Source organism: Rhinolophus sinicus, chromosome 11 (genome assembly GCF_057876585.1).
Source record: "Rhinolophus sinicus isolate RSI-liver-muscle chromosome 11, RSI-T2T, whole genome shotgun sequence".
Classification (NCBI taxonomy): Eukaryota; Metazoa; Chordata; class Mammalia; order Chiroptera; family Rhinolophidae; genus Rhinolophus; species Rhinolophus sinicus.
This window is the reverse complement of record NC_142511.1, coordinates 6,515,764-6,539,329: the sequence shown is the minus strand read 5'-3', so window position 1 is coordinate 6,539,329 and position 23,566 is coordinate 6,515,764. Positions and strand designations below refer to the sequence as shown.

At 37.0% G+C, this 23,566-nt stretch overlaps 1 protein-coding gene across 2 annotated transcripts in view; it reads right to left on the bottom strand.

Moving 5' to 3' along the window:
* RABGAP1L (RAB GTPase activating protein 1 like) overlaps nucleotides 1-23,566 on the bottom strand; it is a 424,365-nt gene that overhangs the window by 320,589 nt on the left and 80,210 nt on the right. For both annotated transcript variants that reach the window (XM_019725918.3, XM_019725841.3), the window contains exon 11: nucleotides 22,452-22,593. In XM_019725918.3, the coding sequence (XP_019581477.2) occupies nucleotides 22,452-22,593 (142 nt within the window). The remainder of the gene's footprint in view (nucleotides 1-22,451; nucleotides 22,594-23,566) is intronic.

Genomic DNA, 23,566 nt, shown 5'->3' with positions numbered 1-23,566 from the left:
GCTTTAAAGTATAAAAATTTCCTATTGTTATTCATTCTTGAAAAACACAAAAATATGGGAAAATGTATGTCTGCTTTCCTAAACTTCCTTTCGGGAACACTGAGCTCGTGGGGTAAAGTTGAATGCCACAGTCAGTGGCATGGAAATATCATTTGACTATTGACCAATGTCGCAGTGAAAACGTTTTAATGTATACAGCTCGTTATGTTTGGAGAAGCTAGTATAGTTAAACAATTAAAAAAATTTGAACCTGTCTATTTGAATGTATTATTTATGACTCTTATTTCAAAATAAATTGAGGGGTGGTAAATATATTCCCCTCCCGAGTGTCTATACTTCTTAATATGAACCAAGCTGAGCTACTGAGAAAACGAGATAACTATTCATGATAAGACAGAGTAACTATCCATCTGCCTGCATGTGTAATATGTGAGTTGAGTGTGTGTGTGTGTGTGTGTGTGTGCACGTGTGTGTGCGTGTGTGTGTGTGTGTGTGTGTGTGTGTGTGTGTGTACAGAGGGAGAAAACGAGGGAGGAAGAGAGATGGATAAATGTTTCCAAAGTAGGGGAGGAGGGATAGGAGGTGAGTGTAAAATCTGGAAGAAATGGGTTGTACATAAGGGAAAATGGACTGACTGATAAAGAGATTGCCAACTATAAAACACAATGGGTGGGGGGAGGGGCACAGAAAGTGCCAAAATAGATTTAGGTTAGTCTTTAACATAGACTGGCTCTTGCACACAAGGACTTTAAAAATCAAAAGTGGCAATAAATTGTAATTGTGAAAACAACAGAAAATAATGTATTCCTTAAAAAAAACAAAAAACCTCGAGATTTAGGAGTGTCAGTGCCATTCTGATTGGCCTGCTAAGCATTCTCTGCATGGCCCTATGGTAACACATCTCTGTGCACTGGCCTCAGTACTTGCCTGCCTTCCTTTCAGGACTAAGTGACTTGCTTAAGGAAGAGACTGTTCCAGTCATCATTGTATTCCTCACCTTACCGAAGTACTTGGCAATTGGGAAGCATTCAATTAATGTGTGATAACTAAAATGAGAAACAGTATTTTCAGAACCTGTATATCAATTGCCTACATGACATTTCCATGTGGGTATCTGATAAGATCGCAAACAAAACTCATTCTTCCCATACCTGTATTTCCCTGACCCCCCGCACCCCCACACACACCAGTTGCATAAATGACAGCACTATGAATCCTATCCAGTTGTTCACACTGAAAATCGACAAGTTATTCTTGAAGCCTTCTACCCTTAACACCTACATTTCATTACTCGAGCTGGTGACTCCACCTCCACAACATCTCTCAAATCTAACTCCTTTTCTCCCTCTACAAATTACAAGCCTAGTCCAAGCCGCCAGCATTTTGGCAGAGGTTACTGTAAGAGTCTCCCAAAGGGTCGCCCTGTTTCTACGCCCAGTCCACCGACCTCCATTTTGCAGGCACAGCCGGTGTGGTTTTTCTAAAACCACGAATCAAATCTTCCATGATGTCACCTAGCTACCTGTCTACATCTGTCTTGTCCCCTCTCGTGCTTGCTCCCTACCCTTTGGTCATCTGTCCTCCTTTCTCTTCTTCAAACACACCAAGCACAGTTCCACCTTTGAAGCTCTGCACTAACTGTTCCCTCTCCTGAGATGCTTTTTTCCCATTTTTCAATGACTGGCTTCCTTGTGTCACTTAGATCTTAGTTTAAATGCCTCCTCCTCAGAGAAATTTTTTACAGAACACCCAATCTAAAGCAGCTACCCAGACCAGCTAACCAATTTTAATTATCTGAATGGTTTTATTAGTTCTTGATATTTTCTTATTTATTAATAGTCATCTCTCCCTGAATTAGAAGGAGAGAAAATTTATTTATCTTATTATATCAGAGGTCTTCAAAATCACCCCCAAGTTCATTGATTTGCTAGGAAGACAGGACTCAGCATTTATTTTTACTTACACTTACAATTTATTTTTTATTTTAATTTTTTTTTAAAGCTTGTAAGAGTTTATTTGAGCCACACTGACAACTGCTGGGAAGCAAAATCTCCAGGGATTGAGAAAATGCTCCCCACTTACGATTTATTACAGTGCGTGGATACAAAGCAAAATCAGCAAGGAAAAAGGCACATGGGTAACTTTCCAGACTTCTCTCCCAGTGAAGTCACATAGGACACACTTAATTCCTCCCCAGCACGAGTGAAAGGTTGTCTGCCAGGAAAGTTCATGAGAGACTCAGTGTCCAAGTTTTTATTAGGGCTAGTCATGTAAGTTCCCTCTGCCTGGGGTGTTCCAAAATTCCAGACTCCAGAAGGAAAATAGGGGTTCAACATAAACCATATTGTTAGTACAAACAGTTTAAGCACAGTGAGCCACTCTTCTCAGGTAGGAAATGGTGGGAACCCTCCTAAAACGTAAGTTTTTCAATACCAGCCAAGGGCCAACCTTGCAAACATGCTTTTCTAAAAATAGCAGTCTAAGGCCTGCTATGCTCTTTTCTGTACACTTACTTACCCCTGTATCATCTATTAGAACTTCCATTAACAGATTTTTGAAACACAATATGTTGTTGCTCTCTAAATCTAACATTTAAAAGAGATTTCCATTCATTAAACAAATATTTACTTAACACTTGCCACACACTAGGCAATAGGAATTCAAAGAATAAAGTACCATCTGCCCCTTAGGAACTCACACTCTAGAAGGTGAGAGAAATGAAATTTTAAAAAGATCATACTTGTAAATAAAGCATTTTAAGAATTATTATAGTGGTTGGTGTGTTCAAAGTACCATTAGAGCAAGATGGTAGGAAGACTAACACTGCTTCAGTGTCTAAAGGAAGACTCCCAGAAAAATAATTAAGGGGAAAAGAAAGTGCCCACTTTAGCCAGAAGTGGTAGGAAGACTATCTGAAGAGGTGACACTTGAGCCTTGAACTGAGGTCTAAAATAAGTGATGAGAAAAATGAGGCTAGCAGAAGTTACTTCCAAACAAGGAACAATATATGCAAGGGCCCTGAGAAAGGTCCATTTGAGGGAAAGCTCTAAGTACCTAGTTTACAGTAAACCATCAACAAATGGTAACTATTATTATAATATCACATCCTCTTCATGTATTAAGAAACTGATGATTTAGGAAATTAGATATATAAAGCCCACACCAGTAGTGCATTGTATCTTATTTATATCTACCTTATCCATTTACAAAAAATAATTTGAGGCAGAAGTTAAAAACAGATACAAGTAAAATGAACCAAAAATTAATCAATTACTCATTCATTCAAATATTTACTAAGCACTCACTACATGACCAAGCTTAAAAAGGTGAAATGGACATATTCCCTGCCTTTAAGAAATTTACGTTCTAGTAGAGAAAAAGAAATGGATATAGGTATATGACAACAGAGCAGAATATATTCTATAATAGAAGTAGGAACAAAAAAGTCCAGAGTTGGACTGGGTACACAAGATGCCTTAGATTAAAACACCTAAAGCAACATATAACAGGTAAATGAAACACTGATCTTTAACCTTCTCCAAAAACAAGACAAAGAGAAAAAATGATAGAAGTCCTGGACCAGAGATGACTTCACAGGTGAATTTTACCAAACATTCAAAGAAGAATTAACACCTATCTTTCTCAAACTATCACAAAAAATTCAAAAGGAGGGAAGCTCATTTTATGAGGCCATCATTACCCTGATTCCAAAACCAGACAAAGGCATTACAAAAAAAGAAAATTATAGGATAATATCTCTGATGAACACAGATGCAAAAATCCTCAACAAAATATTAGCAAACCAAATTCAACAACACACCACAATCAAGTGGGATTTATTCCTGGTATGTAAGATTGGTTCAATGTCTGCAAATCAATTAACATGATCTACCACATAAACAAAACGAAAAATAAAAATCATACGGTTATATCAATAGATGCAGAAAAACGTTTGACAAAATCCAGCATCCATTTATGATAAAAACTCTCAGCAGAGTGGATATAAAAGGAACATATGTCAAAATAATAAAGTCCATACATGACAATCACACAGCTAGTATCATACTCAATGGGGAAAAGCAAAAAGCATTCTCCTTAAGATCAGGAATAAGGCAAGGATGTCCAGTATCACCACTGTTATTCAATATATTATTGGAAGTCCAAGCCACAGCAATCAGAAACGAAAAAGAAATAAAAGGCATCCAAGTTGGAAAGCAAGAAGTAAAACTCTTTATTTGCAGATGACATGATACTGTAGATAGAGAACCCGAAAGATTCCATCAAACTGTGAGAACTGATATATGAATTCAGTAAAGTAGCAGGATACAAAATTAATATCAGAAATTGGTTGCATTTTTATACATCAATAATGAACTGTCAGAAAGAAATTAAGAAAACAATCCCATTTATGATTGCATCAAAAAAATAAAATATCTAGAAATAAATTTAACCGAGGAGGTAAAAGACCTGTACTCGGAAAACTGTAAGACACTGAAGAAAGAAACTGAAGAAGATACAAATAAATGGAAGCATATACCGTGCTCATGGATAGGGAGACTTAACATCATTACAATGTCCATTCTACCCAAAGCAATCTACAGAGTCAATGCAATCCCTATCAAAATATCAATGGTATTTTTCACATAAGTAGAACAAATCATTCTAAAATGTATATGGTTCCAAAAAAAATACCCTGAAGAGGCACAGCAATCCTGAGAAAGAAGAATGAAGTTGGAGGTATAATGCCACTTGATATCAAAGTATATTACAAAGCTATAGTAATCAAAACAGCATAGTACTGGCGTAAAAATACACACATAGATCAATGGAACAGAAATGAGAGCCCAGAAACAAACCCAGGGCCTATGTGGTCAATTAATCCATAACAAAGGAGGCAAGACTACACAGTGAGGAAAAGGCAGTCTCTTCAGTAAATGGTGATAAGAAAACTGGACAGATACATGCAAAAAAAAAAAAAAAACTGGACCACCTTCTTACACCATGTACAAGAATAAACTCAAATTGGATTAAAGACTTAAATATAAGAAATGAAACCATAAAACTCCTAGAAGAAGACATAGGCAGAAAACTCTTTGACATTGTTCTTAGTAATATTTTTTTCTGATGCATCTTCTCGGGCAAGGAAAATGAGAGAAAAAAATAAACAAATGGGACTACATCAAACGAATAAGTTTTGCACAGCAAAGGAAACCATCAACAAAACGAAGACAACCTACCAAATGGGAGAAGATATTCACCAATGATACATCTGATAAGAGGTTAATACCAAAATTTATAAAGAACTCATACAACTTAATACCAAAAAACAAACAAACAATTCAATTAAAAAATGGGCAGAAGAGCTGAATAAACAATTCTCCAAAGAGGACATACAGATGGCCAATAGACATATGAAAGATGCTCAATATCACTAATCATCAGAGAAATGCAAATAAAAACCACATGAGATATCACCTTACTCCTTCAGAATGTCTATGATCAATAAGTAAACAAACAAGTGTTGGCGAGGATGAGGAGAAAAGGGAAATCTCGTGCACTGCTGGTGGGCCTGCAAATTGGTGCAGCCACTATGGAAAATAGTACGCAGCTTCCTCAAAAAACTGAAAATAGAACTGCCGTATAATCTAGCAATTCCACTTCTGAGTATTTATCCAAAGAAATCCAAAACACTAATTCAAAAAGATACATGCATCCCTATATCCATTGCAGCATTACTTACAATAGCCAAGATATGAAAACAACCTAAATGTCCATCGATAGACGACTGAATAAAGAATAGTGGTACATATATATATATATACAATGGAATATTACTCAGCCATAAAAAAGAATGAAATTTTACCATCTGTGACAACATGGATGGACCTAGAGGGTACTATGCTAACTGAAATATGTCGGACAGAGAAAGACAAATACCATATGCTTTCACTGAAAACCAAAATAAATTAACAAAACAGAAACAGATATAGATACAGAGAACAAACCAATGGTTGTCAGAAGGGAGGAGGGTTGGGGAGCTGGGTGAGAAAGGGGAAGGGATTAGGAAGTACAAATTGGTAGTCACAAACAGTCACAGAATATAAGCACAGCAGAGGGAATACAATCAATATGGTACAGCAGAGGGGTTACAGTTAATACAGTAATAACTATGTGTGGTGTCAGGTGGGTACTAGACTTATGGGGGGGATCACTTTGTAAGTTATATAAATGTATAACCACTATGCTATACACCTGGAAATTAGTATAATATTGAATGTCGACTGTAATTGGCAACAATTAAAGTTAAAAAATAAAACAAATGAAGGGCTACCTATACAATTCTTACTGAGTGTTAAAAAATAATTTTACTAAGAGTGATACCTTTTCCCAAGCTGTGTGATCAATTTATCTTTTAAATCCTTACATCAAATACCTGAATAACATAATAAATTATGTGCTAGTAGACATTTTACCACTTCTGAAGCAGTGTGTGCTATACCAACCCTTGATTAAGAACAGAAAATATGAAACCAGCATGACATGTGAGAACCTCCACTACCAGCCTCTGTATTATCGTATCTGATCTCCTCTCCCATCACTTCCCACCCTTATAAGTGAACTGCGCGTATTTTCCTGCACACGCCATGCGGTTCCTCAACACCCAAAGTTTCCCTCTGCCTACAAGGTTCCCTTACCAAGGCATCAGATACTTCCAGCTGAACAGTATGCATTCACCAAGACGGAGCTCAGAGGTAGGGCCTCTAAGTCTTCCCGAAATCTTCAAGCCAAACTAAGTGCCTTTCAGTCAGTTCACATTATACCTTGTTCATACCTTACTACTGTATTTATTACATTTTACTAAAATTATCTACTTATGGGTCTTTTTTTTTTTTCAACTAGTCCATATAAGCTCTTCGAAGACAAGAGCCAAGTCTTATTTATTTTTGTGTCCATAGCACCTGGTAGAGTAGTGGGTGTCCGCTAAAAGTTTACTAAACTTTTACAAGTTAGATAAAAACCTACTGAATAACTAATTTGAGTTACAGATGGCTTTTTAATGATCTGAGCTGATCCAGGAATCACACTTAGAAAACACAGAAGAATAAATCATTAATGGTTTCTTTAGAGGGGACACCCTGCATATCAATTGTCTACATTTTTCACAGTCTGAAGTATAGACTCTTCAAAACTGAGATCATTAGCAAGTACCAAATGTACCTGTGGTCTGCACTGTGAACGACAGGAGCTCCATTTGCTCTGCCACTTGTTAAGGGAATGGGTGGCAAAATGAAACTGCATTTCCGAAGTCAAAGAGCCTTCCATACATTCACAGGTGGACTGAGGGCCACTGATTCTCAGCATAAGGGATCCTCTGTATTCAATGGTTCTCAATTCTTTCTCCCTCTATATCACTCATATATGCAGCCTGTTCTCATGAGTATTTTTCAGCGCACACCGTGAACTATCAACTGAGGACACACCCCAAAGTAACAACACACTCTCACATTTTGAGAATGCCTTCTACTTATATTATTTCAATTCAAAAAGATCACATAATCTGATATGCTCATCTTTTTAATGAGTATATTTACAACATAATACATTTTTTCCTTTAAAAAAATGTGATAAAGGCCAACATATAAAATGTTGACGTATGAGAAGGTCAGACATTAAATACAAACCACACAACCCATACTTCTGTTTCTTTGCCATAAAGCCTGGCTGCTGGTCATAGCAAACAGAATGGGAATCTATTGCATAATTCTATGATTCAAGTGTATTATTCTACTTACATAAAGTATCATCCTCTTTTCAAGAAAAGTAGTGAGAAAAGAACTCAAGTTTTCTTAGACAGTTTTCATGCCTTCCCAGAATAACATGGCCATTATAAATGTTCGACAGAAATCTTTGGGAATAATCATAGATGCATAGCCTTCAAGAGGATTCCAAATTCTAACCGCTGGAATTCAACTTGTCTTTCTCTGAGTGTCTGTACCTCTACTATCTTGAATTTATTTTATGCAGGTCTTTTTCCATCTCAGACCGTAAGCTTCTTAAAGACTGAAACTGTTCTTAGGCATTTAATATAGTGCCTTGCATACAGTAGGCACTGAATCTAATTAAATGTAGAAAGAATGGAAGAAAGGAATCTGAAAGGGAACGGTAAGTGAAGCAAGTAAGAGAAAACTAGCAGCGGGGAGTCATAAAGGTTATGGGGAGAGAGACGATTACAAAGACTATTAAACAGGTTATAGTTAGGCCATTCTGAAGAGACATGGAAAATCTGATACCATATTTCTCTGATATAAAATTTGTGGTTTTTGTACCAAGGACAAATTAAAGCTTTAATTATCTAAAGCCAAACTTCTGTTTTATTTTTTAAATACCACTCAAAAAACTTTAATGTGCTCAAATATGCCACTTAGAAATGTGCTTGGATAATTTGCCCATCTCTATTTACAGTATAATGTGAACACTAACAGTCTCTATTGTGTAGCCCTCTGCTGACATTTTACAAATATTTACTCCAGCCCAACATTAAAGCCAGTGGGATATTCTGAGCACTAAGCTTTCAGAAAGCGCAGCTTTCTTCCTGTGGTTATAAGAGATCTGAGTCACTCACCTCCCAACGCCATATTCAGATCATTAGAACACCACATCCCCCTGATGTGACAAGAGCCATAATTTCTCCAACTGAAAAATTAAGCTCTTTCCTTCTACTGCTAACTACTGCTAAACAGAACGGCACAGAAATTACATCATTCTGCAAACAGTTAGTAAGCTTTCGGTCTTGCTTCAGGTAAAGGAGTTAATTGTATACAGAATGCAATTCTAAAGTAATCAGGAGCTGAGCCTCTGCTCCTGACACTCTCACTCAATCTCAGGGTCTGTTTCCAGAGCTATAAGGGAGATAGTTCACTGAAATAAAATTCAAGTAAAATTGATTGAGTACATTGCGTGTGCAAATACATAACGCCTAAGATGTTGCCAGGCTCCAAAATGTAAATATTTTAATGAGTCGAGGGTAGCACAATTTTCCTGATTGTAGTAGATTCTATAAAGAGAACCTGACAAGAGCCCCTCAGACACCCACCTCCCTAAGCCCCGCCCACCCACACACCTGGGAGTCTCAGGTGCCAGCATCAATTTCTGACTTCAGCCCAGCTCCCAGCATGAGGCTGATGAACAATGGGAGTCAGCCCACTGAAATGCAGGTCTGGGCCTGAGGAGGAGGAGAGATTCAAGCAAGGTCTTAACCAGAAAACAAAGAAAAGGTTTAGAGAAAGAAAAGGAAAAAAAAAACATTCACACACTGTGTGACCTTGGGAAAGCTGCTTCATCTCTCTCAGCTTCAATTCTTCTGTACAAAAGAAAAAGGACAAAATACCAGCTCACAGGGCTAGTGTGAGAATTAAATGGATACTTCACAGTTTTCCACACATATTTTCCATTATTATTAATGACAAGAAAGTGGAACTGGCTGCCTTGTGAATCAGTTATTCAATCTGTTTCCACAGAGACCTGTCTACCTGCCAGGTACTGAGGGAATTCTACATCAGGAGAAGGTAAACAATAGGAAATGCTCTAAGATCTCTTCTAATTTAAAGAGTCACTGGAAATACGCGGCTGTATCACCATGGCCACCAGGGTGTGTGAATGACGACGCCAAGGTGGTTCCCACCATCTTTCAGTCTGAATCCTAATCACTAAGTGGCAGCAGAAGTGGGTGAGGTGACCACATAAGCGCTCCCGGCCACAAGGGCTCCGCTGTGGTTTTACATCACAGCAGACCATCTACCACCACTTACAGGAACAAAGTCCAGAAGCCAGAGGGGGCTCGCTTCACAGTATGGAGAACAGCTGTAAAATGCTGAGTCCCAGGCATGCGTAAATGTTCAATAAAAGTTAATACCTATTATTGCTATTATCACATCACAGGAGCAGCTTCCAGGGACGATCACAAAAATAAGTTCCAAGGACTAAATGCTTTTAGGCACGCTATGTACCTAATGCTACTGACAAACTGTAGGGTCTCCAGATGTCACTGGAGGTCATTCTCCAGAACATTTAAATTTCTTCAGCCAGTTCAAGCATGATTAAGATGTCTTAATCTACCGCAAATGCATTTTGATTTGATTTGTGACCACCACGCCAAGTAAAGCGGTGCTGGTCGAGGGCGAAGTCGGCCTGGATGCACAGAGTGCTGACAGACATCTGGGAGGGAAGGAGAGTCCTAGGGGAAGGGGAAATCCCTCCCCTCAAACAGGCTGTGTTATATCGGGGTGTCCTAGTCATTTTCATCAGTATATGCATGGCATGCTGGGATCCCAAAACGATATACACCCCAGAACAGATAAAAATCCCACAGCTGTGGGTGTGAGTGGAGGAATGGTTTCTCATGACTCCTCCCCAAACTACTGCAAAAGTAATGCAGTACTGATTTCCCTTTAGACTAACATGCAGGCAGACACACAAACCAAACGAGATTTCTAGAATTTGACAGTAAGTATTGTGAACTATTAAATCTCTGACAGGAAGAGTAGTGTATATGAGGATTAACAGTCCATGCAGGCACTTACAGAATTAAATGTATTACCCTAGTAAACGTAAAATATGTTCAACTTCACCTGTAATCAGGGAAATGTAAATAAAATGAGACGCTATTCAGCACCAATCAGAGTGATCAATATTTAAAAGACTGATAAAGCCCACTACTGTTGGTGAAGGTATGAGGGAAGGGTACTCAGATACACTATGGAATGGGCATATATTTGCACTCTTTCAGGGAGCAGCTTAGTAGTACCTACTGAAAACCAGACTGTGCACACCACAGCAGTTCGATTTCTATACATGTCTGTGTGCTCCAGAGTATATGTACAAGGAAGACTATTCTTTACAATGTTTGTAACAGCAAAAAAAGAAAAATGGACATTGCTCTTAGCACCTTCAAAAGAAACATGGAAAAGGAAATTATGCTATATCCATGCTATAGCGTGCTATATCCATACAATACTATGCCATTAAAGAGAGTGAGAAATAGTTTAATGTAGTGTTTGTAACAGATAAATTAGAAAAGGAAATTGGCAAACAGGATATACTCGATGTTCCTTTTGGAAGAGATACATATTTCTCCTGAGAATTACTATAGAATTCGTGGGCGGGGGGAGTGGAGGGTCCCTTTTATATTTATTAAAATTTTTTAAACAACAGAAGAGAAAGAAAACATGTATTTCCATGTGTTTGTTTTCTAAGTAATACAAAGATGATTATCTTCCCAAATCATAAATCTGTAACTGGCTTTTTACATCAACAATTTTTCAGTAGTTCTATTAACTTATTTAAATATCTTAAAGACTTAATTAAGTAAGTGATTTTCAAAGTCAAAAACCATTTTAGCTGATTCATATACTTGGAAAAAATCAAAATGACAAACATATCAACATTTGCTAGGGAAAAAACAGAACATGCTATTACGATAAGTTTATCTCAGAGAAAATCCACTTGGGGTTTTTCTATGACACTTAGTTTATCATTTGTCAACAACAATAATTATTTTAAGAACACCAGCCTGTTTCCAATCGATCTCCTCTCTTTATTAGGTTACCATTTAAAATGCTATTGATATATTATTGTGAATAAAAATTCTTATCTTCTTAGCATGCTGAATCTAGACAACCTTTTCAAACACAATGCTTTATTGAACCACTTAGGAAAATATAATTACACATCAAAATCTTAATAAACAGATAAATAAAATCAAGTGAAATTTTTACAAAAGCTGTGTGGCATTTAGCCAGCTGGATTGACCCTTCAAGTAAAAGGGTTACTTATCCATCGTTTAAAGGTCAGTCCTACTAACAAAAACATGTATAGAATTAAATTAAGTCTTTCAATCTTCAAAAAAAGTGTATAACTTTATTTACAATACGATTGTTTTACATGTAAATATGTAAGATTTCTGTATAGTTAAAACATTATTTCAATAAAACAAAAAACTCAAAATCCTCAGGTCATGAGAATATTATTTTCCTTAAAAAATAAATGACAAGAATGAATTTTGTATTAACTTAAAACTTTAGATATCAAAAATTCTTCCCCAATTCCTAATTATTCTATGAATTAAATTAAGTAGAAGAAAGGGGTTTTGATGAAAAGGGAGGAAATCCCATTTAAGTTAAATTTCAAGGATTTCAAATAAAAACATCTTGGTATGTAATGTAAACTCTGAATAATACCGGTAAGAAACAAGAGTGCTCAAGTTTTCATCCGAACTTGACCTGGATGTAGCACTAGCCTTGGTGCTAATCCAACAGTTTGCATAACCAAATTTGATTGAATTCAACCTCCCTCTTGCCTTGTAATATTCTTTCCTACCCAATCTTCTTCCTAACCGCTATTTTCAGAGTGTTGACAGGGAAATTATAAAGGCAGCATTGTGACAATGTCTCCAGAATAGATTAGAAATTAATTTTAATTTCCATCTTTCAAGAAGTTTGAGACATGAAGCCAGGCAAAGAAGCATCACATTAGCTAGCATTTGGGAGAGTTTAGGGGGCTGGGAAATGTGAAGCATTTGTGACACTGTAGTTAGAAAAATTATGAAGGACAGCTGCATGCATGTTAGAATGACATGAAAATCGCACTAATACGAAAGACATGGGACGACTTTCAATGGGGATACTGGTTAATTCAAAATTAATTTTATAACTTCTAAAATTAATAGTTTTAAAAATTAAAAAGAAATGTATAAAGGGAAACATGATCACTTAATTCTTAATAGTGTATCTTTATATTAATAATGTTTCAGATAATGTAAATAGTATATCTACAAAGTACTAAATGAACTAAATTTGACACCAGCATGAAAACAAAAACACCAAAAGAAAAAAAACAAACAGGAATAAACCAAACCTATAAAAGCTTAATAACCAAATTGGAGCATTTAGAAACCAATACTTATTTAACTCCTTTCTAAATGCATACAATATAAAATTCATGACTCATGTTTACTGCAGTCACAACCTTATACTTATCATAAAGTTAAAACTTAAACTTCATGCAATATATTTATATTTTTAAAACTCTTGGATAAAATTATCTTCAAGACTGATTTTATTACCAAAGATTCTGCATCATATTAACACTGAAAATAAATCCTCCCTCAAAGAGGTTATATAAGTAACAATACAAAAAATATTTTTATGATCTTAAGATGTACTTTTTCTATTAAATTATTCATTTATGATAGCTTGAATTAAGTATAGATTTGGGACTAGCCGAAACAACCAACAGTACAGTTGTAACCTGAATTATTACCAAATTGTTCAGACATATTTAAACACCAAATGAGAAAGAAGGGTGTCTGCCCCCACACCTATATGAAAAAACAAATTCTAGCATGCTTTTCGTTTTTCTTGCTACTCCTCATATTTCCTTTCAATTAATTTATTAATTTTCTATTAAGAACAAAGTCAATTCATAAAATTTGAGTTGAGCTACTTAAGGTCCTTTCAAAATGCAAATATATATACATATATGTGTGTGTGTGTGTGTGTGTGTGTGTGTGTGTGTGTGTGTATATATGTTGTTGTTTTTTTAGATTACTTCCTATTAGAAATACAGTAAAATTTTACTTTAAGACACTATTCACAGTAAAAGGTTTTATAAGAACAGTTTATTTTGGAGCATTCATACAATGGGCACTTATTATGTAACCAAAAAATAACATCGTCTGTAAAGTGGCCCCATTTTATGTTCACAAAAGAAAGTAAAGTAATAACAGTACACTCCATAGAGTTTCAGAAATTCACAAAACATACTTGAAGCTATTCACAAATATGCTACGACTAGCACGGTTGGCCACTTTTCTGTAAAGACCCAAATAGTCAATATTTTTGGCTCTATCATATGTTCTCTTTCTTCTTTCTTTACATTTTTCTTGGGGTGGGGAGAACTATTATCACAACCCTTTAAAAATATAAAAACCACTCTTAGCTCAGAAGTCAGACGAAACACAGGTTGTGGGCCTGATTTGGCCAGTAGGCCATAGTGTGGCACCCAGGGACCATATCTCAGTGCAACAATTCTTTTTTTTTTTATTTGTTTCAAAATATTAAAGATGAAAGAATTTTTTTAAATGCTCAATACTACATTTTCCAAAACAACAACTAATGTCATTAAAAATGAGGGTATACTTATAGTACATATTAAAGACTAGACTATTTACTTTACCACTTAAATATAAATCATTCCCATACACAATAAACATGATAGAATCAGATCTCAATCTGCCAAATTCAAGAATCTTATCACTTAAAAAATATAAGACTAGATTCCAGTGAATTTTCCACCAGCAGAAGGTAGGATAATAAACTTCCCAAGCACAAAAATATTGCTGCAGGAAATGATTAAAATATATTCTTTGTCAAGCTAAAAGGTCAATTATTCTTTAAAACTGTATGAGGATTTCTTTTTTTTCTTTCTTTCTTTTTTTTTTTTTTTTTTTTTTTTGGTAAAAGACATGCAACCTAGAAACATGAGAATGTAGTTTACTTTCTTTTGAATGCTATAGATTTTCATTCTTTAGATGGGTTGTATTTTTAAGATATAAAGATACTATATTATTGAGGTGGAATAACATTAGGCCTTAACAGATTGTACTCATGAATTAAACACCACAATTCTGTACTTTAAATTTTTAAGTGAAATACAAATCACAAGGGAAGGAATTCATATTAAATGCTTGAGTTCAGTTGACACGAGACCCCATCACACTCAAACACGCAATGGTTAGAGCTCATGTGGTTTTTGAAACACCACTGGTTTTCTTTAGAGGAATAGGTCACAAGCCCAAAGGGCATTCTAAATTAATCCCACAGCACTTAGGATCTAAGCACACACTTGGCACTTAATTATATTGGGTTGAATGCAATACGCACCGTGATGTTTCAGAGTATTATTCATGTAATTTCTGCAATGATTTAAAATGTTTATTCCCACCTTAAATGTAAATAACCTTAGAAGAACTTTTGTCACTCTCAGAACCAAGCATAGTGCTAAAAAATATAGTCGGTACACAATATTTCTTAAATGAATGAAATTAATTACTATACAAATATGCTCTCTTCCAGGGAGAGCTAACCCAGCACCGAGTGTTTGAATATGGCAATTAAAGACTGGTATGCCTCACTCATCTTGTCATGTTAATTATTTCCCTAAAATCGGTCATTTCTCTATTTCAAGAACCAGCACCCTTATTCAGGCCTAATCTCTTCAAATTAGACCTATGTGTCCCAGATTCTTCATTGTTCTTAACTGCATTTTACATAGTTTACTGCCTGCTTACTCTTCGTAATTTACATCTTTGCTCAGGCCATGCCCTAGGTCAAAATCCTTCGATGACTCTTCATTGCTTTACAAACTTAAAGTCTACCCTGATCAGTTTCTAGTGGGTTCTCCAAGGTCTGCTCTCAAGCTGCCTCTCCAACCTCACATTCACTATCTCAGGCATAGTTCAGATTCTGCTTGCATCTATATTTGTTTCACAAATGTCAAAATGCTACGTTTCCTACTTTCTACTCTTCAAAATCCTAATAACTCTTTCTCACTTTCCCTGACTTGGTGACTTGAAAGTGAATTAAAACAAGCTTTAACTGGTGAACCAAAGGATGAATTAAGGATCAGTGCTTCTCAGAAGGAATTTTCAGTCAAGCAGGGAAGAGAAGATACATGTAACTATGATTTAGCAAGGAATGTCACAAATGCCATTAAGCAAAATTATAGTGGAATTCTATATTTGGAGGAAAGAGATCACTTCTGATGGGGTAAGTAGAGGTAGCACGAGGAAAATGTCATTTACATCGATAGCTGAACCCTGGCTTCAATAGGCAAAGACGGTGAGGGCGTCACAATTAAAGGAAATCACTCGAGAAAAGACACTAGAAACCTATAGCAATCAACTCGCTTATCATTCATTTGGCAATTCATCATGTACTGTTTTGAAGAGGTGCTTAGATCGGTTTTTGTTTAGCTAATACTGTGTATATTTACTTCCTTGATAGGGTCTAACCCAGTAGGAGAAATGAGACAGATACACACTTATAAAATAAGGGAGTAATAGTACCTATGTTGCATAGTTATGGTGACAATTAAGTGCGGTAACATGCATGATGTCAGTGTATAATCCTTACCCTGGAGTATGGGTGGCACACATGAAAATGATGGATGTCATGGCTGTGACTAGGTTGTGTTAAATGGCAAAGGTGAAGGGATTCCACAGACCAAAGGTCCCTAACCAGTCTGACTGAGTTACTCAAAAGGAAACTATCCCGCTGGGCCTGCCCTAATCAGGTAAAGCCTTAAAAGACAGCTTGGGCCTTCCTTTAAGAGTAGAATCTCCTGCTGGTCCTGAAGAAGCAAGCACCCAGGGGTTCTACAGAGGAAAGGAAATAAATTTGGTCAACAATCACATGACCTTTGAAGAGCACCCAAAGGCTCAGATGAGACCAATGCCCAACCGAAACTTTGACTGCAGCCTCATGAGACTCCAAACAGTGGACCTAACTAAGCCACCCCCAGACACTGATCCATGCAAAATGTGAGCTAATAAGCGCTTGTTTTAAGAGGCTAAATTTTTGGTAGCTTGTTATGGCGCCATAGAAAACTAGTATACTCTCTCCTTCCACTTTCTGTCAAATACCTTCCCTTATCAAATATATTTGTAATCATTTTAATTTGTTGAAATAGATAATATAAAAATGCAAGAATACAATAACAATATTATAAAATCCTTTCCTCCCTATCTTTCTTTCTCACATACACACACATTTTATAAATATAGAAAGTGTCTGATTGGTAAAGAAATAGTATCTAGCATGCCAAGATTGTTTCTCGGAACGTATTTTCTCATCTGTAAAATGAATACAATAGCATCATCCTTATAGGGTTGATATGAGGATTAAATAAATAAAAACAAGTAGGTACTTTAAACCTTTGCTACTCAAAGTATGGTGTAACCAATAGCAGTGCCATCTGGTAGGATATTTGTTTAGAAATGCAGATTAGTCCCCATCCTAGACATAAAAAAACAACTTCATTTTAACAAGATCTTCAGGTAACACATGTGTACCTTTAAAGTATGAGAAGCTCTTCATTAACCAGAGCTTGCTCCATGTAAGGGCTATATGATCATTATACTTTCCTTAAAAACTCATTTCTTTTATATATCCTTTACTTTCTTTTCATTTGTGTATAAAGAATTTTCATTTGCAAACTGGTTTCTATAGTAAAAGCTGTTTGTGATTTTTTTTTTCCCTCTAATCAGACTATGAATTAAGAAAATGAAAGAAAATAAAAAAGTTCTAGTTAAGTTTGACACTATTTTGCTCTCTCGTTATGAGTGAGAAATAGTATTACTCAGCTAACAGTCACTTAAATCAAGGGGAAAATATTCTTTAGATAGCATTTTAACCAATCCAAATATAAACACAAAAAAATGCAGATTATACTGAACATAAAAGGTATAAGGAAGAATAAAACTTACCTAATATTACTGTGATCTGGTCTTTTACAATTACTTGGGCTTGTGTCCTAAAGGAAATCATACTGTACTTGCCATCTGGTACTTCCTGTAACTGACTATCCATGTTACAAGGAACTAAATAACTAAACACAGCTGGTCCTCCAATAATGTGGTCCCGTTCAACATGGTTTTGTTACAACCTTGAAGAGATGCCACAGGAACTTAACTCTTGTTTATATCAATTAGCCTGTGGTATTATAAAATTGGTTTTGTTATACGTCGTTTCGCTTGAAGTCACAGAACCTGTCGACGACATCAAGTGAGGGCTTACTGCACAAGTGTGAGATCAACAAACAGAAACCCAGTCTGAAATTCAGATGAAGCAGTATCAAGTGAGCCTTGAGTTTCAAAAGCAGGAGCAATTCAGAACATGTAGGAGTATAGAAAGCTGACGAGGTAATTTAAAAATAATCCCTATAAAGCTGCATTGATGAACTTAACTTTCTGCTAAGAGTCCTTGCATTCAAATTAATACCCTTTAACATATTTCATTTTTTGAGCTCCATTTGAAAAAATATGCAGATACCTTAATTCATTTTACTTTAGATCTTTCCCCAAAAATTAAGAGTAATTTTAGGCCTTTTAAATCTGTATCTCTTTTTAGTTAAATTACAGGCTAAGGGTAAGACAATTTAGAGTGACTTGAACTTCCACTTTTGCTTTGACAGGCAAATTACTGAAAATAATTAAATAAAAGAATACCCCAATCCCCCCTGCCCACCCCCGCCAAGGAAAACATTTCTATGCCACCTACAGCTCTATCTTGATGCTTGCGTTGACAGAAATGTCAATTACAGAACTAATAATAAAGTGTATTGAAAATGTATGAAATATCTGATCTATAAAAGAAAAGAAACCATTACTTCCTACTCTGTGATTTTGTAGCTTTTTTAACATAGGTGATGGCTAATATATTTTCAAAAGACATGGTGACATCTCACATAGTGAAAAACTGTTAAGAACAGAAGTGAAAAAAGGAAAATCTGTTCTTATTCAGACTATATATAAGAATGAGAAACTGAAATTTTTATGTATGTTCTTCATATTTTCAAGTTCAATTCCAAAAATGTTATTTCTGTTTTTCTAGTCTTTCTCAGCATGGAATTATTTTGATGCATTAAACTATTCATTCATCATTAAATATTTACTATAATAGATATAATATTATTTTCATGTATTATTTGTTTATTCATTATTATTGTTCCACTATTTACTGAGCAGGCACGATCTCCTTGAGAAGGTGACATCTGAGGAAGGTTAGAAAGGGGGAGAGAGAACGTGTGGCAATCTAGAAAAAACAAGGACTTCCAGCCCGAGGGAACAGCAAGTGCGACAGCACAGAGGCAAGAGCACACCTGGCACGTTTGCAGAACGACAAAAGGACAAGTATGGGATTTGTGAGGCAGAAAGTGATAGGCAATGAGGTCAGACGGTAAAATTCAGCAAGATCAATCGCATACGCCTCGTAAACCATGGTAAGAACTTTGGCTGAGTAAGTAAGAAGCCAACAGAGGGTTTTAAGAAGAGGAGTCATGTGATCTGACAAATTTCAAAAGGATGACTACAGCTGGTGTACGGAACACAGACTATGGGAACGGGGACCAGGGGGCAGGCAGGAGACCAGTTAGGTGGCACTACAATAACCCAGTACAAGAAATGATAAGGCCAGAGGGTGGTCGGATTCTAGACTACTAGATTCTGGCTGACAGGGGAAGACTGAAGGCTTAGTTGTGGGAGAATCAGGCTTCCGCCATTTACTCCACCAAGAACACAGGTTCTCTCCATAGAATGTAAAAGAGGCAAAACCACTTAGAAAACAGGATTGTGGAAACACAGCTCCATCACACACATGCAAGTTCTCACATCCCGCATGGAGGAGGCCCTCTCTGGTCTCTCCTGAATGTGTGCACAGCCTTCCGGACCACCAGCAGGATGTAGGATCTTCCGAAGGCCCACTCATTCCTGAGATGTCTGCCGAAAATCTCAGCCAATCTGTGGCTTTCCCCAACCAGAATTACAGCTGCATGCTGCTGGCTATATATTGGCCTTCCCATTCTTTTGCCACAAAAATCGCTATTGTTTCCAACATCGTTCCAGAAATATGGGGTTTTTCTATGTTTGCTTCAAATCAAGGGAGCCCCCTCCAGCAGCAAAAGTGAAGCTACCAGACTTCACCACTTGCCCCACCAAGAAAACCACCAGACAAGTCAGTGGTGGGAATTCGCAGACTTGGAGCAGCCTCCGGGGCTAAAACACCAGGCTGTTCTTACAGGTTCAGTAGTTTTTCTTGAATAAATGCCTCTCAATTTTTTTTATAGTTTTAGGCAGTTTCTCAAGTCCTAAACTGGCTGTTTTTTGACAATTTTATCCATTTTATCATTGATTTTTGCTAAGTGGATTTGCCAAGCTCCGTTCCCAGCCATTCTGCATTAATACATTTTAAACGTAATTTGCCTGAGCAACCTACTATAAATGTCATGGACAATATTTTGAAACATTTCTAAGTACAGAAACGGCCCTATGCTAAAATCACTATTTTCTTTTGCCTGCTAACAGGCCTTTGTAGAAGGGCTTCCTCAAGTGGCCTTCAGCCGGGGAGCCTGTAAGCAGAGTAAATGCATTTGCAAAGACACAGAAGTATGTCAGGGGACTGACTGCACGGTTAGGGGCTGGGTACACAACTGCTCCCTATTTTCAGCTCTCCCTTTCCAACTACACACAAGCTCTTATGTCCTAAAAATGCTCCTTCTTGGCCAGATACAACCCAGCCGTTTCAGTCTAAGCTCTTTCCGCTTCTTCTCATCAACTTTCTAAAAGACTAGAACTCTGTTCTCCCTTCCTCACCTCTAGTCACTCCTTTCACAATGTCATTAAAATCGCGCTCATAGGGGTTCAGGGGCCTCTCAAGTTGACCAAATCCAATTAACAGTTTGGGTCCTTATGTTGAACGTCCATGTTCCATGTGACAGTAGTGCCTGTCGCTCCCTCCTTGCCACTCTCCAGTCCTACACTCCCTTAGTTCTCCTCCTGTTACTCCATCGTTTTCCTGCAGATCCTCGAGCTGGGCCTTCTCTTCCTGCATCTACCCCTAAAATGGCAGTGAGCTCCTAAACTTTACTTTTAACCCACATCTCCCGCATTTTCCCCCAAGGACATGTCAGCCATTCTCATTGCTTCATGCTGATTCTCTCAAACCTTTATCTCCAGCTACAAAACTTCCCTCACAGTTTATGACTATATCTATCTAATAACTGAAAAATGGTCCCACTTTAATGTTTCCCAGTGAAACATTATGAAAACATGTACAACATCATTAGTTATGAGGGAAATGCAAATTAATACCACAAGATACCACTAGACACCCACCAGAACAGCTAAAATTTTTTAAACTGACAATGTCAAATGTTGATAAAGATATGGAGCAACTGACTAAAACGTTGTCAATATGGATGGAAAATTGTATAGGTACTTTGAAAAACAGTTTAGTGGTTTCTTATAAAGTTAAACATACACTTACCATAAGACCCAGCCAGTCTACTCCTAGGTATTTACCCAAAAGAAAGGAAAGCATATATTCACCAAAGACTTGTATTTAAATATATATTCGTAGTAGCTTTATTACTAATAGCTAGGAACAACCTAAAGGTCTGTTAACTGGTGACTAGAGAGATAAAGCATGGTATATCTTTGTAGTAGATTACTACTCAGCAATAAAAGGAACCCACTACTGACACAGCAAAAGTATTATGCTTTGTGAAGGATGCCATATACAAAAGACTATGATTCCTTTTATATGAAATTGTAGAAAAGGAAAAACATGGTGACAGAAAACAGATCAGTGGTTACCAGACACCACATGTGAGGAGAAAGAATGGACTGTAAAGGGTAGAGGGAAGCTTTTTGATGTAATGGAAATTTTTATATCATGATTCTATTGGTGATTATACAGCATTTGTCAAAATTCAATGAAGTGTACACTTAAAACAGGCACATTCCATCGTATATGAATTATACCTTCAGAAAGTTTTTTAATGAAACACTTAGAATGTCTAGCATATAATAAGCTCTCAATAAATATTAGCAAAAAATTACCAAGATTTTTATGGCCATCCAAAAAAAGAATGGTTTCATAGAGAGAAAGATTGAGAATTTTAAGATGCTTTTTTCAGATGATGTAAATCCAGAAATTTACTTTTAATAAACCCTCCCCTATGAACAGATAATATAAGGGCTTCAAGTAACGACCTGTCACTCAGCTCTAGTTTCTATAAAAAGAGTACTGAGCACAGAGCCAGATGAAGTGTGAGTCTCGGGAGGCTGGGGAGCATCTCTCAGCAGCACCCATGCAGTAAACAGAGCAGAGATCACCCTACTCCACAAAGTGAGTGGTAAGTGACAAGGCAGCAACAAAAAAGTCGGAAGTAAATAATGTCAAATGAGTAGGACATAACATATCCCTGAAATTCTAATAACACTTGAGAGAACTGGAAACTTCTCATTAAACACTTCAAAATACTTCAAATAAAATAGGAAGCAAACGGCAAAGCGAGACTGTCAAATGTAAATAGTTGCGTAAGTGGCACTGAGGACTAGGCAATCAAGAAACCAAATGAACCCAATTCTCTTCTGCATCTAGCAGAAGCCAGCCATAGAGTGGCAGAGACTAGGAATAATCACCACTCCTCCTGCCACCCCTTGCACACACGTGCGGGTACACACACGCGCACGTGTGCACACGAACACACACATACACGCACGCGCGCGCACACGCGTACACACACACACACACACACACACACACACACACTTTGAGACCTGTACATAAAGCAGCTGTGCAAAGACAGGGAACTAAATACATGTCACTTCTTACCCTCTTCGGCTTCATCCTCCTGGGGTGACAGTGGACCCCCTCCACTCGTGGGAGTGACTGGTTCCTCCTTCTCAGATTCTCGATGTAGACTCACCACCTCATATATCGCATCTCCAGCACTGGTATGGCCTTTTCCCTCCGACTGAGAAAGATATACACATGTGTTTCAATACTATAAACCTGAAGGAAACACTAAAAGACAGTATTTCAGCGGTTCATGATGAACAGCTGAAATGAAGAGCAGCCTGTGTCACGTCTGATCAACAGCACGTCTGAAATTGAGAACAGTTTTGAAGTGCGTTGTTCTTGACATGATATTCTAAACATGTAGTTCTTCTAGTATTACTTTAAACAATACAATGTTAGTAACCTAATACTAACAATTTGGGGAGAACTCAGTCTTTTTTAAAATCAGAAAAACCTGAGACATCACAGATTCTAGGGCAGGCAGATAAGCAAGCGATGCTAGATTCTTAGGACTGACTACCTCGCACTGAAATAAAGAAGTAGCAGCTACATCCGTCAAGCAATTCATGGAAGTAGATGGTTTTTACTTAAAAAATGGTTCACATTCTAAATTGACTAAAGGAGGTCAAATTAAGGCAACTTCCAATTAATGAACTGAGCCTGGCCTGCAGTGTCCTAGATAAACTGCCTCCAATCTCATTTTCTCACACCCAACGTGTGTTACTGCACTCCAGCCACTCTGGCCTTGTTTCAGCTCTGGGAACCTTTAAACTTCTTCCCAACTCAAGGTCTTGGGACATCCTTTTCTCTGCCAACACAGCTCTTCCTCCTACTCTTTGCTAAACCCCATCAGTCTTGGATCCTTACTTCTCATGTCACTTCTACAAAGAATCTAAGTTCCCACGTTTCTGATTCTCATCATGCCCTGTCTTTACCTTCACTGCACTTACCATAGTGTAGTTACACATTTATTATCATACTTATTTGTTTAATGGTTGTCTCGGCCACAAAACGGTAAGCACCATAAGGTCAGGGACTACATTGATTTTCAATCAGAAATAATACAGTACTCACATATAGTAGGTACTCAACAAATACCAGTGGGATGAATGCCCTTTTCCCTTCACTACTAAACAAAAATTATACGT